The sequence below is a fragment of the Carassius gibelio genome, chromosome B9, assembly GCF_023724105.1.
Source record: "Carassius gibelio isolate Cgi1373 ecotype wild population from Czech Republic chromosome B9, carGib1.2-hapl.c, whole genome shotgun sequence".
In the NCBI taxonomy this organism is placed as follows: Eukaryota; Metazoa; Chordata; class Actinopteri; order Cypriniformes; family Cyprinidae; genus Carassius; species Carassius gibelio.
The window spans coordinates 13895601-13919745 of NC_068404.1; the positions used below are offsets into that span (position 1 = coordinate 13895601).

The 24145-nt window shown below is 36.9% G+C and overlaps 2 protein-coding genes across 11 annotated transcripts in view; one reads left to right on the forward strand and one right to left on the reverse strand.

Moving 5' to 3' along the window:
• LOC127965215 (uncharacterized) overlaps positions 1-24145 on the reverse strand; it is a 231803-nt gene that overhangs the window by 167778 nt on the left and 39880 nt on the right. The gene's annotated exons all lie outside the window — the stretch shown is intronic.
• The window catches only part of stxbp5l (syntaxin binding protein 5L), a 137337-nt gene that overhangs the window by 7719 nt on the left and 105473 nt on the right, over positions 1-24145 (forward strand). For all 10 annotated transcript variants that reach the window (XM_052565874.1, XM_052565879.1, XM_052565876.1 and 7 more), the window contains exon 2: positions 12335-12432. In XM_052565874.1, the coding sequence (XP_052421834.1) occupies positions 12335-12432 (98 nt within the window). The remainder of the gene's footprint in view (positions 1-12334; positions 12433-24145) is intronic.

Sequence of the window (24145 nt, forward strand, 5' to 3'; positions counted from 1 at the left end):
CCCTGCTGTTGAAAAATAGCCCCACAGAATGAGGCTTCCACCAACACAGTTTACTTTTGTGATGGTACTCTGCAGGTGTTGAGCAGAGCTGGTTTCCTTCAAACATGATGCTTAGAATTGAGGTTCACCAGACTAGAGAATCTTGTTTCTCATATTCTGAGGGTCCTTTAGGCGTTGTTTTGCAAATTCCAAGTGTATTTTCATGTGTCTCACTGAGGAGAGGATTAAGTTTGGCCACACTGCCATAAAGCCCAGATCAGTGGATTGTTGTAGAAATGTTTGTCCTACTGTAGGTTTCTCATATCTCCTTATATAATTATTGAGCTCAACTAGACTTGTTGGTCACCACTCTAGCCAAAGCCCTTCCTCCACCAATTTCTCATTTTTGCCTGGAGGCCAGCTCTAGGAAGATTCCTGGTTGTTCCAAATGTCTTCCATTATAGACAATGGAGGCTACATGCTTTCTGTGAACCTTCAGTGCAGCAGATTTTTTTCTTCTTCTTCTGAATTCTTCCCCAGACGTCTGGTTTGATGCATTCCACATGGAAGTGTCTTTCTTTTCAAATATTTTTTTAATTTAATTTTATTTTTTATACCTCAGGGCTTGATCTTTGCCTATAATATTCATTTTCAGCTGTTCTGCCTTTTATTAAGACATGTGTGCCTTTCCAAATCAAACCCATTCAATTGAATTTGCCGCAGGTTAACGTCACTCAAAGTGTGGTAACATTTACAAAGAAAATGAATGCTCCTGAGCTAACTGTCCCATATAAGGGTATGAATACTTATGCAATGGATTCATTCAAGTTTTTTTTTTTATCTTGAATAAATTTATAAATATGTTAAAAACAAAATTAATAAAACAAAATTGTGAGATAAAAAAAAAAAAAAATCCAAGAATAAGTCACACTGTGATATATGAAGTCTCAAATGGTAGAAAAAAAAAACATTAAAACAACAAAGTCATATTGTGAGATATAATGTAATTATGAGAAATAATGTTGCAGGTGTGAGATATAAAGTAGCAGAAACGTAAACAGATTTCTTAGATTTCTGACATCCTTCTGACAGACAACTGTGTGCTTTATTGGTCCCTCTCTACAGGCTTGATAACTAACATATAATTTTTTTTCAGTGAAAGTTAAAGAGACAAATGTAAAGTCTAGCTAGAATCGTGCAATGGCCTCAAATGCCATTCAGTGCTCAATTAAGAAGTTGTTGCCTCACCTCCATGTCAAGCTCTCTGCCAAAATTCATCAATATTTGTTTCAAGTCAGTGATGATATCGAACCCCGCTAGATGCGTTCATTTGTGATTGGCATCCTTCCATAGCCTCCCTTTCCGATGAATTCAGCATTGAACAGTCTCCCTCTCTGGATAGGCGAGGGATAGCTGATACGTCTGTAGACAGAAATCCAGTTAGGCATGTGCACGTGCACGCTCAAGTACACAATGGCTTGTAAGCTTAGTAATTGCATTTTAACTCTCGCTCTTAGCGTAGCTTGATGCCTGCAGCATAAACATCAGCAGGGTTCAAACAATCTGCACCCACACATTCTGTTCAAGTGACGTTTAGATATTTATAATACAATCCTGGCCAAAAGTTATGGCAGTAACATAAATTTTGTTTTTTGCAAAGTTTGATTTCAGTATTTGTAGATTATTTTTCCACATGTTTATATGGAATACTGAAAAGCAATGATAAGCATATCATAAGTTTTAAAGGCTTTTATTGGGAAAAAAATATATAATCAAAAAGAGTCAATATTTACAGTGTTTACTCTTGTTCTTCATAACCTCTGCAGTTTGCTCTGGAATACTGAATATTAGCTTCTAGGCGAAATCCTGATTGATGGCGATCCATTCTTGTCTTATTAGTTCTCGGAGTTTATCACAGTTTGTTGGCTTCTGCTTGTCCACTTGCCTTTTGAAAACCACCAACAGGTTTTCTATGGGATTGAGATCCGAAATTTCAATTTAATGATCTTCAAGACACTTTTTTATCACTCTTGCTTTGGGACATATTGCTCCATCATGCTGCAAAATGCACGGATCATCAACAAATTGATCATGGATCATTAGATGTATTGTTTATTCATGGTAGAGTTTTTGGGCAGAATTATGAGAGAGCCCACTCCCTTGGTTAAAAAAGCAACCCCACACATGGACGGTCTCAGGATAAATCAATCTATTTTCAAGATCCCACACAGTCAGAAGGCAGCTTCATCAGAGAAAATAATTTTGCACCACTTTTCTGCTGTCCACGCCTTGTACTTCCTGCAGAATTTCAGCCTGTTCTTTTAATTTTTTTTTTTTTTTGGAGAGAAGTTCTCCAAGCTTCTTTGCTGCCCTTTATTGATAACAGTCCATTGTCCAAAAGTCTTGGTATCATTGTCCGTGCAGATGCTCTCACACGAACCTGCTGCCATTCCTGAGCAAGCTCTGTACTCCTGGAGACACAATTCTCTAGCTGACTCCTCGGGAGGATAAGGTCCTGGCACTTGCTGGACACTCTGGGACGTCCTGAAGACTTCATCTCTGCAGTCGAACCACTCTCCTTGAAGTTCTTAATGATCTGGTAAATGGTTCTTTCAGGTGCAATATTCTTTGTAGCAATTTCCTTGCATGTGAGGCCATTTTGATGGACCGCGGTGATGGCTGCATGTGTTTCTTTGGAGCTAACCACTGCTAAAAAGAACACAATGATTGGAAGTGCTTCTTTCCTCCTTTTACAGCAATCATTTAAAATGCATCTGATCACTCTACACAATCATCTAGAAACAATGTGAATGAACACCACAACACCTTAAGCAGCAAAACACAAAAATGAAGTCACTGCCAAAAGTTTTGGCCATGATTGTACACATACAGCAGCTCTGACACAGACTAGATGGTAGATGGATGCATTACTAGTCTTGTTGTCGTTAAAAGGACAAATACTCTCAATTAACCTTTTAAATCTCTTGGCACTTTGGACTGGATTTTGTTTGATTTTTTTTGGATTCAGTCATATTCTTTTGTGTGTGCAGGATGATGGTCTGTTTTGTAATTGATTGGTGACAGAACTGCTTTTAAAGTGGGCTGTTTGCCCTCATGTGGCTTCACCGGGGCGTTGACACACTTATTGACCCAATAAAAGAGCCTCATTTCTCTTATCTGGTAAAAACCCCCCTCCCTCCCACCACTCAGTTCTTTCTGTCTTCCTCCTGTTCACTCAATTGTTTTAACATTATTTGTTGGATTTGAGGCTTAATGCCATTTCAGGCTGATTGAACCAGGTTTCTGATAGACAGTGGTTAGATGGAGAATCCTGCTCTGCTTGTTTTGTTCTTTCCATATTTGTAAATGTCTTCCTTCTTTCAAAGGAAATTTCTCCTTGAAATGATATAACCGTATGTCTTGGGGTTATGGCTTATAAATGTGGGTCAGGTTTTGCCTACATTATGGTGATTAGGTGAATAATTTGGGGTGAGACAAATGGCATTATAAATATGCTTAATAATGTTTTCATGCAAATGGGGGAAATTTGAAATCTGTTTTTTTTTTACAGAAATGGCAAATAACACATTGAATATGGAGTGTCAAAAACATTATTTATTTATTTATACATTTTTACAATCTATGAGGACTGGGATTTGGTTGTAGTTTTATTTACTTGTATTTTATTCAGATTAATTTTCTAATTGGCACTGACCCTGTGGATGCATCCTGAGTTCTTTTTTTTTTTTTTTTTTTGTCTTTGGAAGATTCTTCTTCTTGACAGAACTTAGCCGAGGACCAAAACACGTTTTTTTGTATACGTGTTATTGAGTTTGTGTGTTATGTGTGTTATGAGTTTTTGTTATTTATAAGATGTTTTTTTTTTTTTAACCAAAGCAACTTACAGTAGATTTATTTCAGGCATGGTCCTGTTGAGCAACCTGGGGTTAAGTGATTTGTTGAAGGCAATCCCCAGTACTGTACCTCTCTCAGTCACCAAATAACACATCTTTGAAAGAGCAACCTCTGAGCAATAAATCTGTCCTTGGGGATTGAAGGGATTAAACCCTAGACCCCAGAATGAAGCAACACTATATACTACACCCTGCCCTAGTCTCATTCTCACACAGACCACCTATACAATGCTGATGGACTGGCTGATGTCTGCTGTACAAAAAGTGCAGGATAAAAAAAAAAAAAAGAGACATTTGGGAGTTACTGTATCTGTACAGAGTACTGAGGATTTTCAGTTTGTAGTGAGCATATCAGATTAATTTCAGGCTACTTTACATTAACATTTATTCTTTTAGCAGATACTTTTAATCAAAGTGACTTGCAAATGAGGAATGCAACATAAGCAGTGCATTTTAGGGAGACAGCTAAATGAAATAAAGATGCAAAGTACCAAAGTTACTCAGAAAAGAATTAGTTGATTTATTTTATTTTATTATACGTTTTTTGTTCATTTTTTAATTTTATTTTATTTTATTATTTTATGTCAAGACATTGTAGAAAGATTTGCTCTGTAACAGTATTCCTGTAACAAGATGATTTAAGTAAATGTGCCTACTTTAGAAAGTGCTTATGTAACTTTATGTAATGCTAGAACTGCTTCTATCCCTATCAGACACATCTGTCTGTGTTATGACATCAAAGACAAGAGCTAGTCTGGCTTTTGTTGCTGATCATCAGTTTGAAACTGAGATTTTGAGAATGAATGTGACCCTCAATTTGGGCAGAAATCTTTATCAAAGGTTCAAAACTTACTCAAAAGTACAGTGTCTAGATGTTTCTTTTCTGGCTGAAGGATTGAGGGGATGTAGCTCTAGCTTCATACACCACAAAGTGCCAATCTGGAAGCTTCACTTTCTGAACCATGTACGGATAGACTGTGGGATATTAAAGGCATAGAGCTTATCAGGGAACAGCAGTCTGAGTATCTCCCCCATGTGTACCAGGCAGCTCTGAGAGATTTGCTACATATGACCACAATAGTTTACTAGAGCAATGTGCAGAAAAAAGGCATTTATTCTTCTTTCAAATTATGCCATTTTGGAAAAATGAAAAGGGTGAAGTTGAGGAAGAGGCCAGCATTGTGTGTTGACTTTTAGAATAACACAACAGCTTAATATAACCGAACACACTTGTTATGTTATATAAACTTTACACTTTTTATTTATGAAATTAAGATATTTTTGGTCTCATTTTTAATACTTTAATTATCAGTGATGTATGCACTAGCCTACATATACAAGTCACTACACCACAGCTCGGACTCATTTCATCCTTAATATTTTATATGTGCATGCACTTACATTAACAGATATGATATAACAAACTATCAGTTTGTGTGTACAAAAGGCATCTAATATGTGTGTAGCATTAATAGTTCCCTCAATACATTTTTAATACACACTGCATTAGTAATGATTTCAACAGACATTTATCTAGACCATCTTTTGCTTACACTGTGTTATATTGCATTGCAGTAACGGATCAATGCTGTGCCGTATATATAAATTAGTGTGTGAGGGAGACAGGAATATATGAATGGAACTGATGTCGACAGTCCATACAAGAATATTTGGGAGAGCATATGACGGTACCTGTTGTAAAATGATATCGTGTGATGTGTGTGCATGCTTGTAAGAGACACACAGCACGAGTGTGAAAGCGAGATCTGCAGTCTTAGGCAGAGAGCGGTGCATGGGAGTGCTGGATGTGTGTTCTATTTTTAGATTGGGGTCTAGACTCGCCCGCCCTCCCCTCTGAAAGAAAAGGCTGAGTGAATGAGCAAGAAAGAGAGTTCATTGTGTGTGTGTTAAAAATATTTGTAGCGATGGAGAAAGAGTGGATTGAAATGTAATTAGATAGCGACAGATAGAGCTAAAGGGAGTGATAGAGACCCTTGCTCAATGTTCTGGAGAGTTCTATGACATCAGTGCTGACCAGGTCTCTTTACTGTATGTTGCTCTCTTCCTTCCTGTGCCTTTCCAATGCAGAATTAAACACGCTGTTGAAAACAAACCATCTAAAGGAAAACCAAAACCAAAGGCGAAGGCCAGAGATAAAGAAAGGGAGAGAAAAAGGGGAAAAATGGATCTTCTGGCCATGAAATATGGATGAGACTTTAAAGATTGGGGCCAGTAGATGTATTTTTCATCCTCTCTCTGTACTATGTATATTTAATGGCAAATGACTCTCTTTGCAGCCCATATGGGGCCTGTTTGCACCCCCCCCCACCATTAATGCATGGATACGGGGAGGTCCCAGGGGCTCCGCATCTCCTTCCTGCCACAGGTCGCATCGCCCTGCTGAGACAGACAGGAGGTCAGCGCCCCCTTGTGTGTCAATCTCTTCTCCAGCCCATGATTAAAGGCTGCAGAGCTGCAGAGCTGCCGAACCTGGACCACCCGCCCCTACTCCAGCTGCGGGAGACAGGGGTGTGTGAGCAAATATGTGTGTGGATCATTAAAGGAATATTCTGGGATTTTTCACATCTGTATCATGCTGTAGATTACCACAGACAATGACTTAGAATCAGCTTTCAGAGTGTTTAAATGAACAGGGAATATTTAGTACATGGAAGCCTAGCAGGCATGTGATGTTTTGCTAAGTTGCCAAAATAATATTTTATTAAGGCTCAAATAAATTATATATATATATATATATATATATATATATATATATATATATATATATATATATATATATATATTGTACACACACAACAGTGTACACACACACACACACACACACACACACACACACTCATACAGACTATTTTCTTTTTCATTTTGGAGTTTGACAGCACCTGATTGCTGTAGAGAAATCAGCAAGAAATCAGAGTGAAGAACAACTTTTTTGGGGGGGTGAATAAAGAAGTTTCTATCACAAGTGTACTATATAGTTACCGTAAACATATTTCCTATTTGTTTATGTACAGAGAGGGAGTAAATTAAATAAATATTCTGTGTGGCTAATTAATAGTGTGTCAGGCAGATGCTGTTTTTATGGTTACTCTGCCCTTCTTTACTAGCATGAGCTGATGCAGAGAACCCATAAATGCATCCAGTCACATACTGCAGTTCCCATTAAAACATTTACACAGAACAAAATGTCACAAAGCCACAGTTCAAAAACCATTTGGAGCAGTATAAATGCAGCTGTAGAGATTTTCATTTCTATCACGGCATCACATCAGTTACTGACAGAATAATGAGTTGAAAGAAGACCCTCCACATTACTGGAAATATTTAATTCCTTTCTGCATTATCTAGCAAACTGTACGACAGAGAGATAGACAGATACGTGCAGCATGTAGAAGCTGATATATCCCATATGAATGAGTTGGAGAAATGGTGAGTGGGGGTGGGGAGGTTCATTTTGGGTTTGCTACTTGGTTGACACAAAAGCGTGTTACAGCATGCTCAAACACACGGCATATGTGGTTCTGGCCTGATTGTGTGACAGATAGTTATGTGGTGTGACCGCATCATTTGATTCTGTGATTCAATAATATGTTGTTTCAGTCATATGTTTGTGTAAATATCAGTTTGATTTGATTAAATATGTACTTTTACAACTAATAATAATAATAAAAAAAATATTTGTACTGTCACTCTTGATTAATTTAATGCATCCTTGTGGAAAGGTTTGATTTAATAAATAACTGACCCCAAACTTTTGAAAGAAATGGTTTGCTTCCCGCAAACTTAAAGATACGGTTCACCCAAAAATGAATGTTCTGTCATTGTTTACTCACCCTTGTGTCATTACAAATAAAATGTCTTATAAAAATATATCAGAAAGAAATGTACATAGGTTTGACTACACCTTGACAGAATTTTACATTTTGGGTGAGCTGTCCCTTTAAGAGTGATAGAACAGCATGGAGTAGTAGAAACAGGGTGGAGAAATTGAATAGCTAAACGGCGGAGACAACAGCCCATATCAGTATGAGAGAGCGAGAGGAGAGAAACCCAGAGATGAAGAGGGAATGGGAGGGGGATGCTTAAATAGTCTGCAATAAAGCAGAGCACTGAATGAAAATCTATATGCTGAGGCATTCATTAGCACTCGTTTGATTAATAGAGATGATAAGGCAACACGCACATACGCACTGAAACATCGAACGCAGCCACTCCCATGCAGACGCAGATCAATTATTCCACTTGTCTGCATAAGCAGACAATGAACCTGCAGCTGTAGTGGCATCACACTCACTTCATCCCATCTCTCTTGCTCTCTCTCTGTGTCTTTTGCTTGCTTTGTGATCACTCCCTCCTGCTCATTCATCCAGTTCTTGCTTGCATCAGTCCAGAGCCATGCAGATGAATTATTGATGAATGTACCTTCATAAGGGAGCCAAACAAATGGGCAAAGTGAGTGAGAGAAAGTGCATTTTTACAGTAAAATGTAAAAAAATAAATAAAAACCTCATGAACCACTTGAATTTGTAACACTCTCTGTAAGAGTCCCAATCAGGAAGCATTCGAGACTAATCTGCAGAATTGTTTCTAAAATATTTTTGGACAGTGTCACAATTTGCGTCACAACTCTGGAGCCGCATGTGTGATGGATTTCAGCACCATCTGTGGCAGCCATAACCAGCGCCAGAGCACTAGCACAGACCCGCAGGCTGTGGACGGCTCTCGTTGCATGCTTCCAGCTCCGATGGCTGAGGACAGCACCTGCTCTTACATTTCAAAGCACACATTCTGGACAGCTTCTTTACAGTTCAGTACACCAAATAAAACACACTCAGAGCAGCATGATTTGAAGCTGGCCCCCGACCAGCTCAATTGATTACAGTGATTGCAGGCAGTTTGCTGCAAGTGTAACAAGGTAAATGTTCATTGTGTAAAATAGCACATAAGTGACCCACTAGTGAGAGGCTTGGGAACTTTTGATGCACTTTAATTGCTTTGTTGGCTATTTAGAGATTGACATGAACAAGTGGACAGGTGTGTGGGGCAGAAATTTAAATTAACAGCTAATATAGGGACTAATTTCAAGTTTCATGTGTTCTGATACAGTAGGTACCAACAAATGTTTTAAGTTACTGTTGTTTTACTTTATGGGGAAAACAATTCAGGATTTTTCTCCAAAAACAATAATAATTCATTCATTTTATTTATGGATGCCTTTCAAGACACTCAAGGACACCTTACAATACTAAAATACTTAATAAAACAGAAAAACAATATGTCACAATAATCAGTAATACAAAGAAAAAGCAATTCCCATTAACATAACTACAGGAAATCACTCAGGATAGTCTAAAAAATCTAATCTAAAAAAAAAAAAAAAATGTTTTGAGAAGTGATCAAAAAATTGAGAGAAAGTAGTGGACTTCAATGGAAGCCCGTGGGTTAAAGGTCCAAATTGCAGTTTCAAGGCAGCTTCAAAGGGCTGTACACGACCCCCTGCGAGGTACAAGGGTCAGCAAAATGATTGGTCATTTCTTCTTAACAACAAATGCTCGTTTTGCACTAGCTCTGCAATGCGCATCCACAACTTCATGCATTCTGTTATCACATTCGAAATATATATATATATATATATATATATATATATATATATATATATATATATATATATATATATATATATATATATATATACACATACATATATATATATACATACTTATCTTTACTGTCACTTTTGATCAATTTAATGCATCCTTGTCAATCAAAAACGTGTAAAAACTGTCCGGTTGTAAAAACCTAATCTTCTGAAGTAACTTTGAGTACACTGCTGTTCTTAATGATATACAGTATGTATGAATATTTATGCAATTATTCCATGTTTCTGGTTCATTGCGTTGTTATGGAAACACACAACATGACTTACATACTGTAGTTTGACTATCATGTTACTTAGTCCATTTGTGCATTTTGTGCAGATGCAATTCAATGTAACATTTTATTAATGTCTATATATTTTGTTAATCTCATATTGAGTTTGTTAGCCCACTAAAATAGCACTTTAGTTTACTGGTGTTCATTCTCTTTGACCAGCTCAAACAGGCCAATCTCTGATATTATTGATTGTGACTGCATTATTTAAAACAACTATTTTCTTTGTAGATTTTTCTTCAAAAACATTGTTAGCGTGTAGTGTTATTTCTTGTTATTAAAATTGTCATCATGATGCGCAATGTTGCCCTTTTTATTGATTAAACTCATCAGTGACAAGCAATTTGTCAGTAATTTTATTGATAACAAGATTAACACTGGTTGCAGGTGAATTAGCAGAAATAGATTCCCATGTCACCGTTGTGTCCTTGAGCAAAGCACTTAACCCGGTGATGCTCCACGGGGGCCGTCCTTACAGTTAGCTGTCTGCTAATGGCAGATAACGGCATTTTGACTTTGATTTGTGCAAACGTGTAATGTGTGAGAAATTCTAGAGGTTAAATGCAGTGTGATTTACAGAATAAAGCTCGGGGCTCTTAGCCAGAAGGTTGCTGGTTCAAGACCCACATGCAGCAAGCAATCACCATTAGGACCCTGAGTAAGGCATTTAGCCTACCTTACATTCATTTAATATCTTGCTAAATTAAATTGTATTATTTTATTGTATTTCATTTGGCCATTACTAATTGCTTATTTGTTAATTAATGATACTTTATTTAGGTTATTCATTACTTTTTGTATATTGATTTTGTGGTAACATGAATGGATGTTTTGACTATGTTTAAGAGATCATGTAGCAGATGCAGGAAGGCCAGTAAGAAGTGAATAATCTTGTTTTCAAATAAGCAGAAACTAAACCAACTGTTTGGTGTAGAAGTGAAGGAAAAGCTTGATTCTGGCTGGTTTAGTTGGTTCTTGCAATTTTTGTCCATGAATGTGATGGTTGGCCTTGAGGGGCACCATCGTTTTTGCACAGCAAGCGTTGACAGCTGTGTGACCTTCAGCTGAGATGAAGATAGACTGAGTGGGGGAGTGTTGGCTGGGGGGGTAGGGGAGCTTGGTTTTGATGAAGTTGAGCTTGAGTGGTCAGCGAGGTGCCAGAAGGGCATGCTGAGATCTTTGCTGAAATTGTAGACATGGACACATGGAAAAGGAAATGAGATGGAAAGTGGAGTGTTGTCAGCATGGCAGCAGCGTGAAGTGCCATATGATTTAGTGACTCAATAAAGTGATCTGGTGTCATCATCATCTTTGATGATATATGATTATGTGATTGAAATGGTTCAAATCCCAAGTGATTTTGCGTTAAGTAAACTACTGTAAGTAGCAGGGCATAATCTTTTTATTTTTATTTTTTATTTTACTGACTTAATTTGATCTTTACTTTATGGTGCTATCAACATAATGTCAGACTTTAATAGGAGAAGATACTTTTTTTTGCACGCAGAGAGCAGTAAAAGTATGGAAGGTATAGCATAGGAAGCTGATTGGAAAGAATTGTTTGAAATGAACAGAATGTGGAAACACTTGTGAGATGTGGGACACTTTCAGTACTGTTGCTTATATATATCTTATGCCAGGATCCATCATTGAAGCCAGACTGATCAAGTTTGAACTTTGGTTTTGGCTTGACATTTGTAAAAATTAGCCTTTGGTAAGAAATGCTGACATTTTTTGATGAGTAAAATTGGATGCATAAGGTTTCCCCCTTACCTTAAACATGGTAATGCGCAACTTGCAAATTATCATCGTGTGTATCATGTAAGTAATTAATAAAAATGTTGCATAAAAATCTGAAATCAATTCCTTAAGTTTGAGAAGAAAATACTTGTAATTTCTGTCTTATATTATTTTATACATTAATAAATGGCTGTAACTCTGTAATAAACAGGCTTTTCCTCGAGCAGCAAATTAACATAAATTAATGATTTCTGAAGGATCATGTGAAATTTAATACTGGGATAATGGCTTCTGAAAATTCAGCTTTGTCATCACAGGAATTAATCACATTTAAAAGTATATTAAAATAGACAGCAGTTACTTTAAAAATAATTCAAATGTATTTTATCATTTTTAATGCAGTCTTGGAAAGCATGGGAGGCTTCTTTCAAAAACATAAAAAAAATCCTACTGACCTCAAACTTTTGAACAGCCAATTTTTATGCCAAACCAATATAATATTGCAGAATATATCTTGTAGGAGATGGGAAGGAGCGGGTGGCTGCACAGTGAGCAGCAGATGCTGAAGTACTGTTTCATGTGAGCAGTTCTCAGGAGAGTAGCAGGGGGTGCAGGCAGGCCGTAGGCTGTGTCACTATTATGTGGGAATGAATGACTAAAGTTGCCTAGAGTACTTTGTTCTTAATGTAGCACAGCATGTTTTCTTTTCTTTCTTTTTTTTTCACGTTTTCTGTGTTTTCCTTTCTCTGTAGACGGTGCGTCATGGATTTCCCTATCAGCCCACAGCTCTGGCATTTGACCCGGTGCAAAAGATCCTTGCCATTGGCACTCGTTCTGGAGGAGTACGGCTGTATCCTTTTTTCCCCCCAATGCTGTTTGCTCCGCAGTGTAAATTCAAGACTTTTTGAAGGACTTTTGGGCTTTGGGAAGGCTACCATCTGAGGTAAGGTATAATGCTGTCATGTTTCCCCACTACTTCCTATGCCATAGAGGGGTGTAAGACCATTTGACTGTCTCCCAGAGGAATCTCTGCACAATGTTACTAATGCATAAATACTGAGAATGATGACTGAAAGAAAAATAGAGAGAGAGAGTGAGAGACTCAGTTCCAACATAGTTGAATAAATAACGGCTAAACATGAGTATTGGCCTCTAACAGAAACCCATATTAGCATTAGCTTAGCATTTTTTTTCTGTAATTTCTTTAGCAGTATTATTGAACAGTCCCAAATGGAATCTGTGTCTGCAAAAGTCCACAGCAAATGAATTATTAAGTCAAATCAGTGTTCTTGCCCTACCAGTAAGCCTACAATAATGTTTTAATTTCAGAGATGTCTGATTCGATTTGTGGGGAAATTAGCCGGCTTCTGCCTCATGTGCTTACTTTAAATCATTTCTGTTAACAATGAAAGTTGTGAAGAGCAGTACTGAAGCACTTTTGAAGTTAAAATGCCACTAATAAGACTTAGTTTTCCTACATTTTTCCAAATATTTCACAAATTTCTGCAGATTTTCCACAAAACATAGAAAATGCAAAGTCAGCAGATTCTATCTTGACCTTATAAAAAATATCACCTCAAATACAGATACAATGAATATCAATTCACAAAAGAGAGAGAGAGAAAGCTCATAATTTAGAAGAGATTTTAGAAGTGAAAATGCGTCATCTGATTTGTGGTGTGCGACATTTATTTTCTCAGCTGAATGAATAAATTAATCACGTTCCTTTTAACTCAATACCAGCGCTTGTACAGCTCAAGTGTCTGGAGCATTTTATGATTTGGAAACATTGCCTTTTTGGTTTGTCCTCAATGATCATGATATTTGTTTGGTTTATCACAAGAGGTTTCCTTGCAATATTGAGGAAACAAAGTCTGTGTGCAGAAAGTCAAACAAGCAGGAAGCAGAGAGAAGAAATGCCCAGAAATCATGTGGCAGACAGATGAAATAATGAATGGAGGGAGGGAAAGAGAAATAGTGGGCCATTTTTGCATCACAGTGAATTAGCTGTGTGCTGATTGAGGACCTGCCATTACTGTAGATAACTATGGACTGTGTTACTTAAGTGTGGAAAGCATGACTTTCGCTCTCTCTCTCTCTCTCTCTCCTCCAGATACTTTTTTTCACTGCTGTTTTTGTCTGTCTTTCTCTCTATCCTTCCATTTCCATATGTATTACATGCTAATGAGACATGAAAAGAAGGGGCTTTGACTCTGTTGGGATGTCTTTTCTGTGTCAGCTGACAGTTTTTGGCATGGACTATTGTGAAGAACTCACTGTGTGCACAAATTTTAGTTAATTTTTTTATTTTGTTGAATGAGATACACTGAAAGGAATACTGTATGCCTAGGCCTTTTATTAGTTTTAAAATCAGAAAGGTTCAACAAGCATATATGGGTGTTTGAGAGCACACATTCTTTTGTTTAGGGATGCACATTATGTTTGGTACTATACTATATATACTGGAATATATATATATATATTTAGGGGTGTAACGGTTCACAAAATTCACGGTTCGGTTCGATACGATACACTGATGTCACGGTTCGGTTCGGTTCGGTTCGGTTCGGTTCGATACGTTTTAGATACAGCAAAATGTAAAAACATCTCAACTTTTCAGAATGCCGCAAGCGCACCGCGGGTCATGTGTCAAGAACTAACCAATCAGCTTCATCCTTTCCCGTAACAACGTTGAGAGCTCAGCCAAGATGAAGGAACAGCTGATCATAGTTGAATATGGATTGCAATTTTGAAATAAATTCATTTTTAGAGCTGCAAATCCATTTATCCTTCGCTGAAATTTCCGCGTCTCATGGAGAGAGCACGTCATTGTTGCTTAGCAAAGACAGACGCCTCATGAGCGCTTCTGCCCGAGCGCTTTGGAAAGGAGGAGAAAGACGCGCTTAGCGTTTTCCATGCGTTTTTAGGCACGATATGTGAACGGCCCCTAAGGCGCTCGCTCACTCAGCACGCGCTGAAGGCTCGTTGCAAAATGTCTAATGCATTTAACAGACCAGAAATATAAGATCCTAAAATAACCAACAGGTCTGGTGTTTGGGTTGGATTCCCTGTAAGCTATAGTGTCTAAATGCTGCAGGGATAGTTTGCTGCGTGCATGTTTCTCCTTTTTTTCGTCTTTTCCCAGATAGTACTGACGCATATATCCCAGATTTTCCCGCTGTTTTTTTTTTTTTTTTTTTTTTAATCCCGCTGGTGTACTCTGTCATGTTGCAGATGCGACATACCGTTGTTTATTTATCCACCACTCTCTTGCCATCACCATTATAGCTTAAAGGGAATCCAAAGTGCACCCAAACACCAGACCTGTTGGTTATTGGAGGATCTTCTCATTTCTAGTCTGTTAAACGCATTGGCTATTTTGCAACGAGCCTTCAACGCGTACTGAGTGAGCGAGCGCCTGCTGAGTAGCCTAACATAAACATATAAGATGGTGTTTTTTTCTTCTTCGGGAGTGTCAGGGGCGTTGCCTGTTACGTTGTTTGGGTTATTGGGCTACCTTGTTGAACGCATATCATTATATTTCTTTCTCTCTCTTTTTTTTTTTTTTCAAATATAATTAATTACTCCAACGAACCGTTCGGTATACATAATGCGTACCGCGTACCGAACCGAAAGCGTCGTACCGAACGGTTCAATACGAATACGCGTATCGTTACACCCCTAATATATATATATATATATATATATATATATATATATATATATATATATATATATATATATATATATATATATATATACTGGAATCCACACACTATCTTTCAAAAGCTCAAAAGACAAAATACTATAAAATTCCTATAATGTGGATATACAGTTTATTATTTTTCCGATTGCTTATTGATTATGTTTGTTTCAGATTAAATTTGCAATATTGCTAACTTTCCTTTCTTATGCCTGACTCTTTCTCTCTCTCTCTCTCTCTCTCTGATTCTGGGCAGAATGGTATATTTAGTTCTTGTTCAGAGCTCTGTATTGATTGAGAGAGCCCAAAGTTAAACACTGCACTATTGATTATCAACCTTTCTGTGCACTCACTGCATACACTGTCTGCAAATCATTTTTATAGGAGAATACTTAATGTGTGTGTGTGTGTGTGTGGGCATGTTTTTGTGACATATCAGGACACAACTGTGTATAATGACATGGGTATGACACAGGTATTACAAGGAGAGGGTGACTTATGAGGTCATAACCCATGTCCCCATTTTTCAAAACGCTTATAAATCATACAGAATGAGGATTTTTTTGAGAAAGTAAAAATGCACAAAGTTTCCTGTGAGGGTTAGGGTTAGGGGTAGGGTTGGTGAAGGGCGATAGAATATACAGTTTCTACATTATAAAAACCATTACGCCTATGGGATGTCCCCACTTTTCACAAAAACAAACATGTGTGTGTGTGTGTGTGTGTGTGTCTGTGAGTTTGCATTTGTTCTTATTTTATAAAGATTAGTAAATATTAAAGTAGCATCTCTCTTTATAGTTTATGAAAGAAGGCAGCTGACAGGAATAAAACATACGCTTGCATTATGTACTGTATATAAAACTAGACACAATGCTGAAGTAAGCAAGGAGCACATCATACTAACCAGGTTTGTTGATGTCATCTATGTGTGTGTGTGAGCCCTGTGTGTGGGCGTGTGCGCGAGTGTGTGTGTGTGTGTGTGTGTTTTGATGCAGATCTTGGCAGGGTGGCAGTATGCAGGGCTGAGACTGGTGTGGCATTCACTTCACTGCAGTCAGCTAACTGCACAATCTCCATGAATGAATAGAAAGAATCCATCTCGTACCAAATTAATAAAGTCATTCATTCTGATATCATGGATAGGAAACAGTTTTATAGAATTATGTATATATATATATATATATATATATATATATATATATATATATATATATATAGATAGATAGATAGATAGATAGATAGATAGATAGATAGATAGATAGATATATAGATAGATAGATAGATAGATAGATAGATAGATAGATAGATAGATAGATAGATAGATAGATAGATTTGACCTCTGACTGACAGCAAGCAATCCTGACAAAATGTAATTGTCATGTTGATATAACAGTCTATATAAAGTCTTGACAGATTATGCTGGCAGCTTGTGTGTGTATGAAGGTGGTAATAAAATGGATATATTTCAGTTAAACAGCAAAAAGATCTTTCCAAAATCTTCAAAATGGCACAATTACAGGACAGTACTCAACATTTGTTTCTGTTTGTGAGTAGGAGTAGCATATTCAGTGTTATTTAGAAAAGTTGCACTTTGGATTGTGTTTGTAAAAACCATTTTACACAGTAAAACAGTAAAAGTGTAAAAAGTTTTAGTTTGGGGTCAGTATGATTTTATATGTTTTTTAAGAAGTATTTTATGCTTACCAAGGCTCTGTTGTTGGATCAAAAACAGAATAAAACTTAAATACTGTGAAATATTATTAAAATGTTAAATGTAAAAAAAAAAAAAAAAAAAATGCTTATGGGAGGACCAGGACAACCGCCCTCCCAACAGCACTTGTGTTTCTATTGCCAGCCTACTTGGACAGTATCCTCTCTTCACTTTCTGCTAAGATAAGTACTACTTCACACAAAAAAGCAGCCCTTAGTGCACTCGTGCCACAGAGGACAAAAACACCAGAGATGAAAGACACACATGCTCAAAGCTGTAGATTTGAAAGACCAGTGTTTGGAAGGGAGTCAACTGTCACTTTCAATCATGCACCAGTCCGATTTTATCACAATTGAAAATAATTTAGTATGCAATGCCAGTGAATTAAAATGGACCGCTACAGGGTTGCTTCTAGAGAACTCATGAGTCATGCAGGTGATGCTGAACTTCGTGAACTTAGTGGTGTTAACTGAAGGAATAATAGCATCGTGCAATAAAATCCATAACTGAGTTACCCAGATATCTACATTAGGCTATATCACAGCACGTAAATAAACATCAGACAAATAGTTACAGTATACAAATCTACTTTAAATATTTAAGAGACCCTCCCCCCAACTCCCCCCAAAATATACTTGGGGCGTCTTTGTTCAATAAAACTATAATATTTAAAATTACGTTTAGATTGCTTTATTAAATTGTACATTATATATTACAGCATTGCTCATTATTATTAATCACACACGATTCTGTTGAGCTTAAAAATCAGAGGCGTTCAGATCAGTCATTGCTGAGACCCCAGAGTTTTGTTCAGACTGAAACTCATGAATTCCCTCAGCATATGCAACAAAGTGCAGATGTACGTGCGATGTAAGAAAAAGATTCATCTATCATACAGGGTATGGACAGTTTCATTGATTATAGGCAAAAATGTACATAAAGGGAGAAAATAATTTTAAACTTGTTTGAAAAGATTAATTTCTGTCACTGCTGTGAACTGACCACCACACAGAGTGGGAGGGTGGGCGTCTGGTTAGGGGGACCCCCCCAAGAGCTTTGACACAATTTAAACACCGCGAGTGTGTGTAAGTGTGTACATGTGAAGAGGTAATAGAATTCTCCTCTGTGATAAGCTGTCGATTCTCATCAAAGCGGACTAGTGGAAAGAGAGAGAGAGAGAGAGGAATTGGTATGGGAGTGATGATGAATTTTGGTGAGATGGCAAAAGCAGGGGTGGGTGGAGTCATGTCACCTTCTGCATCATTTTTTCCCCCTCTTTCTGTTTCATTTTTATTGGAGCGGGGAAAGAGGGTGTGAAAGAGCAGGAACTGTTTCCATTATCAGGCAGGGCACGTTTAGAGTTCACTGCAGCCTCTGTCTAGTTAATGTCGGAATGATGGGCGAAGCGCACACATGCACTCACACGATCTTCCAAACACATCTAACGCAGTCACACAGAAACATGTACAAACACCAAGGCAATGACAGATGTCTTGTGCGTGTGGTCAGAGTGACAGTGAATAATGCTGAGATCTTAGCACTGACGCTGATAGTAAGCACGCTGCTGCCATCTTTCCTGCTGACAATATGTCACCCCTCTTTACAGCCTCTATTAATATTTATAACATCTTTGCGCCAATTCTATCATGCTGATTTTTTAAATTCTCTCTCTCTTTTTGGCAGTTGCATTTTGATCAATTTGATTTTAACATTAAATTTGTACTTAATAAAGTTCATACATATACAATAATATTGCTTAAAAAAAAAAAAAAAATCATGGTTTCCAGAAAAATATTAAGCAACACAACTCTTTTCAACTCTGATAATAATAATAAGTGCTTCTGAAGCACCACATCATCATATTACAATGAAGTTGGAAATAATGGACAGTCAAAATTCAGCTTTATATATATATATATAAATTCAGCTTTATTTACATTTGCAGTATCCTTAGTATGAAATAAATGTATTTCAAATTATTTTTGTATGTTTTTCTCTAGAGATCAAAGGAATAAATAAAATTTTAATGAGAGACTTGAATGGTGCAGACTTTCTCGAATGATATTGTATCTGGTTTTAGATTTCTTAATGTAACAAAAAGTGAACTGCTTGGTCGATTTATAGTCTCTTCCATTTTTAGTCTGTGAATCTTAGCCAGAATAAGCCGTAATGTGGACTAGACTTAATGCTTCTGCATGAAACCCTTAAACACAATGGCCCTGTCCCAAATGGGGCACTTGATGTGTATTTGCAGTCTTGCATTGGCCTGTGTCTGTGAAGTTTTATGAGACCTTAAGGATCTGATTCCCTTTCATGGCCGCTATGTACCCTCAATGCTCACTTGTGCTGAGCCTGCACTGATGCAGACTACTACCTAACAGTCTGTCCAGCATTACTTAGAGGAGGGACACAAGAGCAGCATTTGGGACAGGGTCGGCCTGACTGTATATGGATACATATATGAACATCTTCAGAGATTTTGGCACCACTGACAGGTGTCTGTGATTGTCACATCCAGCTCAGCATTTGGAAATGTCTCACCACTCTTTTTTAGGTCTATACACTGAAGAAACTATCAGTGCAGCATTAGAATAGTGTTAAGGTTTTTTTTTTTTTTTTTTTTTTTAAGTCTAGGTTTTAGGCTTTGTCTCTGCATATATTAGCATGCATCCTGCATCCTTTCTGTCAACTGTGTACGTGTCACTGTCTTTATAGTGTAAGGCTATCTATAGACCTAAGTCGGGGGAGATGGCAAATATATCACTACCCTGACTGAGCTCTGTAGATGGTTAGACATAAAGAAAAGAACGCCAATCACAATTCAGATTTCAAGTATCATAACAATGATGTCACCAGCATCATTAGTATTCATCCTGTTAGCAAATCTCAGTGTTGTGGACTCAGAAAACTTTGCCAAGCCATATGCCCACAATTACGGCACACACACACACACACACACACAGCGAGGCACTCGTGCAGGGAGCTAAATTACATTTGATTTAAACTGATTTTGAACATCGTTTATTAAATTAATGAACATTTTATGGCTGCAACAGGACATACACACACCTACACACACATTTGTCTTTCTATCATGGCATATGGACTTCTGTTGTTTTATACTGAGACAATATATTGTTTTTCTGTCCCTTAACTTACATAGAAACCTTTCTGCATGTTTACATTTTCATTAAAACTTCATTTAGTATGTTTATTAAGTCATTTCCTCTTGGGCCCATTGGCTGCTGCATACAGTGAAGGTGATTTCTGGTTTTACTGTCCATCTGGGAACATTTGGTCCTCACAATGTAAGCACATATTTTTCTATATATAGTTATGGATATTTTTCTTCTAGTTATGAATATAGTTAAAGGTCACAGAGATATTCAAAGCAGTGCAGTAGAAAGGTCAATCATGTGTGATTAACGTGTGTGTGTGTGTGTGTGTGCGCTTGAGAGCTTTAATTTATTTACTTTAATTAAGATAATATTTGGATTATGTTTATGTGTCCTTGAGGCTTCTGTCCTTTCAGGCTTCAGTTAAGCAGCATACAAATCGGTTTGCTGTATTATGTGTTATGTTCTTGCATTTCTGTTTATGTGTGTGAGTGTTATGATGTTTTTTGTCTTGATGTGCGTGTAATGCATGTGAACTGCCTCCTTGAGCAGTTCTCGGTTTGATGGAGTGGTCAAGTTTCAGCGGATGTTGATTGGCTGATTATTAGAAGGATGGAGGGAATGTGGGGGTGGGGTGGCAGCGAGGCAAGGATGCAAAAGAGAGATAAATGGCGTTATTTGTTCATTGTGTGGAAATGATTGCAATTAGTGTAACTGAAAGAAAGGCCTATGGGCTTGATGAATGTGGAGGTGGAGAGGTTCAAGAGCAGATCAAAAGAATGATGGAGAAAAAGAATTGACTGATTGACTGGCACACAAGCAAAACAAAGGACAGGCACAGGCACAGCTCTCAGGGGTAGTCACACTGAGGCGAACATTCCTGCACTCATACAAACAGAATAAAACTTATTCTGTGGTTAATTGTAGCAACTAGATCTTCTGATCAATAAATATTTTTATACTGTTTAGTGTGGAGGCTGCAGAAAAAAACTTAAAATTAATACATATGTAATTTTTATAAAATTGTTAATAAGTCACATTAATATTATAAATATATTAAAACATTCCAAAATACAAACAAACTTACATAAGTTAAATTAAAATACCAGAATTATTGTTTTCATTGTAGTTAATCAACTGACTTATTTTAACACTTCCAGTTTCAGTAAATAATATATTTTATTTAACATATAATTGTTATAGTTCTAGTAATATTAAATTATATAAGGGGACTTTTACAATTATGTTGGACGGGATGGGGTACCTTCAAGTCAAAAAGGTTGGGAACATGCTTTAGGGTTGTAATAGTGGATGACCAATATATTTGCCTTTTTTTTTTTTTTTTTTTTTTTTTTTACTTCAGCTGGTAAGTAACGAAGGATGGACTTTTATTTTAACAGTGGATAAAGCTGGTATACTGATTTACTTTTTTAAAGTTATTATTATTATTATTATTATTATTATTATTATTATTACAAATGTTAAATTTTTTGGTTATGCTTTTTGTTTTTTCTTCAGGTCCAGTGTATTGGTTTCTGGGTACTTTATAGCAATACTTCACCCAGAAATTATAATTATATAATTCATTAATTAATGAGTCATGATGATGAGTAATTAATGACAGAAATGTCATTTTTGGGTGAACTATCCCTTTAAAGCACCACCACATAGATGGTTTATTGAAGAACTAAATAAAAAGTTCAATAAATCTTATAAAGGTTCTCCTAAGGTGTATTTAGACTGTAAAACATTTTAGTTTAGTGAGATCTTTTTATGTAGTGCAAGAGTACAAACCACTTTTATATAACTTTTATTAGAAGGAGTAGCTGATAACCACATTAAATTGTAATTTTTTTAGGTGTACTTTCCCTTTAAGACCTGAAGTACTCTCTGTCCGCACACATACAAAAATGGTCCCATGAGAGTTAGGGACACAGATCACATTACACAGACACATGTGGGCCTGTGCTCAATCGATATCCTCAGGAGTCAGGGCCTCCTTGATTGCCTTTCAAGTGTTCCAAATGAACGCAGCAATGGAAAGGGCAGGAGCAAGTGAAGACATGTATGTGTTATTGAATGAATGTTGTTCATCTTCTGGCACTATACTTTTTGTCTCTTTCTTTCTTTCTTTCTTTCTTTCTTTCTTTCTTTCTTTCTTTCTTTCTTTCTTTCTTTCTTTCTTTCTTTGCTGATGTGGGCATCCTGTGCATATAGAGAATTAGAGAAAAAAACAGAGAGAGAGACTAGACTTGCTTTATTTTTTTTTTCTTTGCCACATTTAGTTTTATCAATCTACTCATGAACTCGACCTGTATAACAAGCAGATAGAAAAAGGCTAATGGGAGAATTAGAGAGACAGAAAAGGAGAGGAAGGAGATGGAATAAAGAGAAAGATGGATGGATGAATGAGCAGAACTGATTTGATGGGCCCCTGCACTCACCCACTGCAGCGAGAGGCATGTTGTGTGTGTGTGCGCGCGCGTGTGTGTGTGTGTGTGTGCGTGTGTGTGTGTATGCGTGTGCATGTTCAAGTCAGTATATGCAACAGTTGAGCTGAAGCAATGATTCTTCTTCTTCTTTTTTTTTTTTTTTTTGTGTGAACGACTTAGCCCAACAGAAATAGGTGTACAGTAGTTTGGACTAACAGATGTAGATTATACAACTGTAGCTTGTCTTCGTCCAGCATGTATATATGGTAATCTTACTACAATTGGTCTCTGCATTGTATATATTTAGTAATCTTTTAATTTAATCTTTTGAATGTGGATTAACTTGACATGACTGTATTTGTAAATGAATTAATTTGTTATATGGAAATGAACAGTTTTATGTTTCTGAAAGATACAAAGTCATTTTTGTGTTACTATAACAATGTTTTAATTCATATTCAGAGACCATACAGTGTACAAATGCACCGATACACAAACGCATATGCATTTACCTGAAAGAAAATGCTAATTTCTGTCATATGTGTTTTCCATTCCCACAGCAGCAGAGCAGCAGGTGGTTATTTTATCTAAAATGAGGGTTGCGGCAACTGAAAAAACCTCCAGCACTAAGCTATTATCCATTGTCCTTTTCTCCATTAACTGTGTTTTTTTTTTCTTTTTTTTTTACCAATCAGTCATCTGTTCTTCTATTATTTTCATCATTATAATTAGTGATTGCCCTTGAATGTGGGACATGCCTGTCATTTAAATATGCTTGGCCTTGTAGATAATGTTAGATTTTGATTCCTGAACTGATTAGTGTTTGGAAAAAATGCTTTAGGGAAAGACTGGTAGATGTTCTGTTGGGACATTCCACAAAGTCTCACTAGCCACCAACGGACAGAAAAGAAGAATAAACTGAATCATATTTTATTTATTTTCTAGTATTTTATTTTTTAATAAGCTTTATTGTCTGGTATAAACTTATGATTCTAACATTTAAAGGTGCACTGTAGAATTTCGGCAGCAATAGCAACATTTGCAAAAAAAAAAATTATCAAAGTTAATCAACTTTTTATTTATTTTTTAAATTCTATCCTGCCTAGGCCCATTGGTTAAGCCAAATGTTGACATGTGAGAACCCTCAATCAATCTAAGAAATGCTTTCAAAATGCCACAGAGCCACAGTGTTTACAGTCTTCTCAAAGTCAGCCTTCACAGGTCCTAGTCGTCTCTGCATAATATTACTGGGGTAAGAGAAATATTGTAATGTCAAAGAAAATAACACACTTAACCTTTACATAACAATAGTGCATGCCATCATTATATTCAGCATTAAAACTGTTACTGAATGTTGCTGTTTGTTTTTCTGACCGTATTCACCGTTTCACCTCTTTCTGTTTGAACTGACGTAAATGAAGCAAATTCCTGAGGCTGCAGCTTTACAATCTCCTGATAGCTTTACATAAGACACATCTCTCACATTTAGAACACAGGTCAGCGTGTGTATGTGTGTGTGTGGGGGAGTGTGGGTGTATGAGTATGTTTAAATCAAGATTATTCACCAGCCCACATTATGACTCACCACTTGTCATCCGACC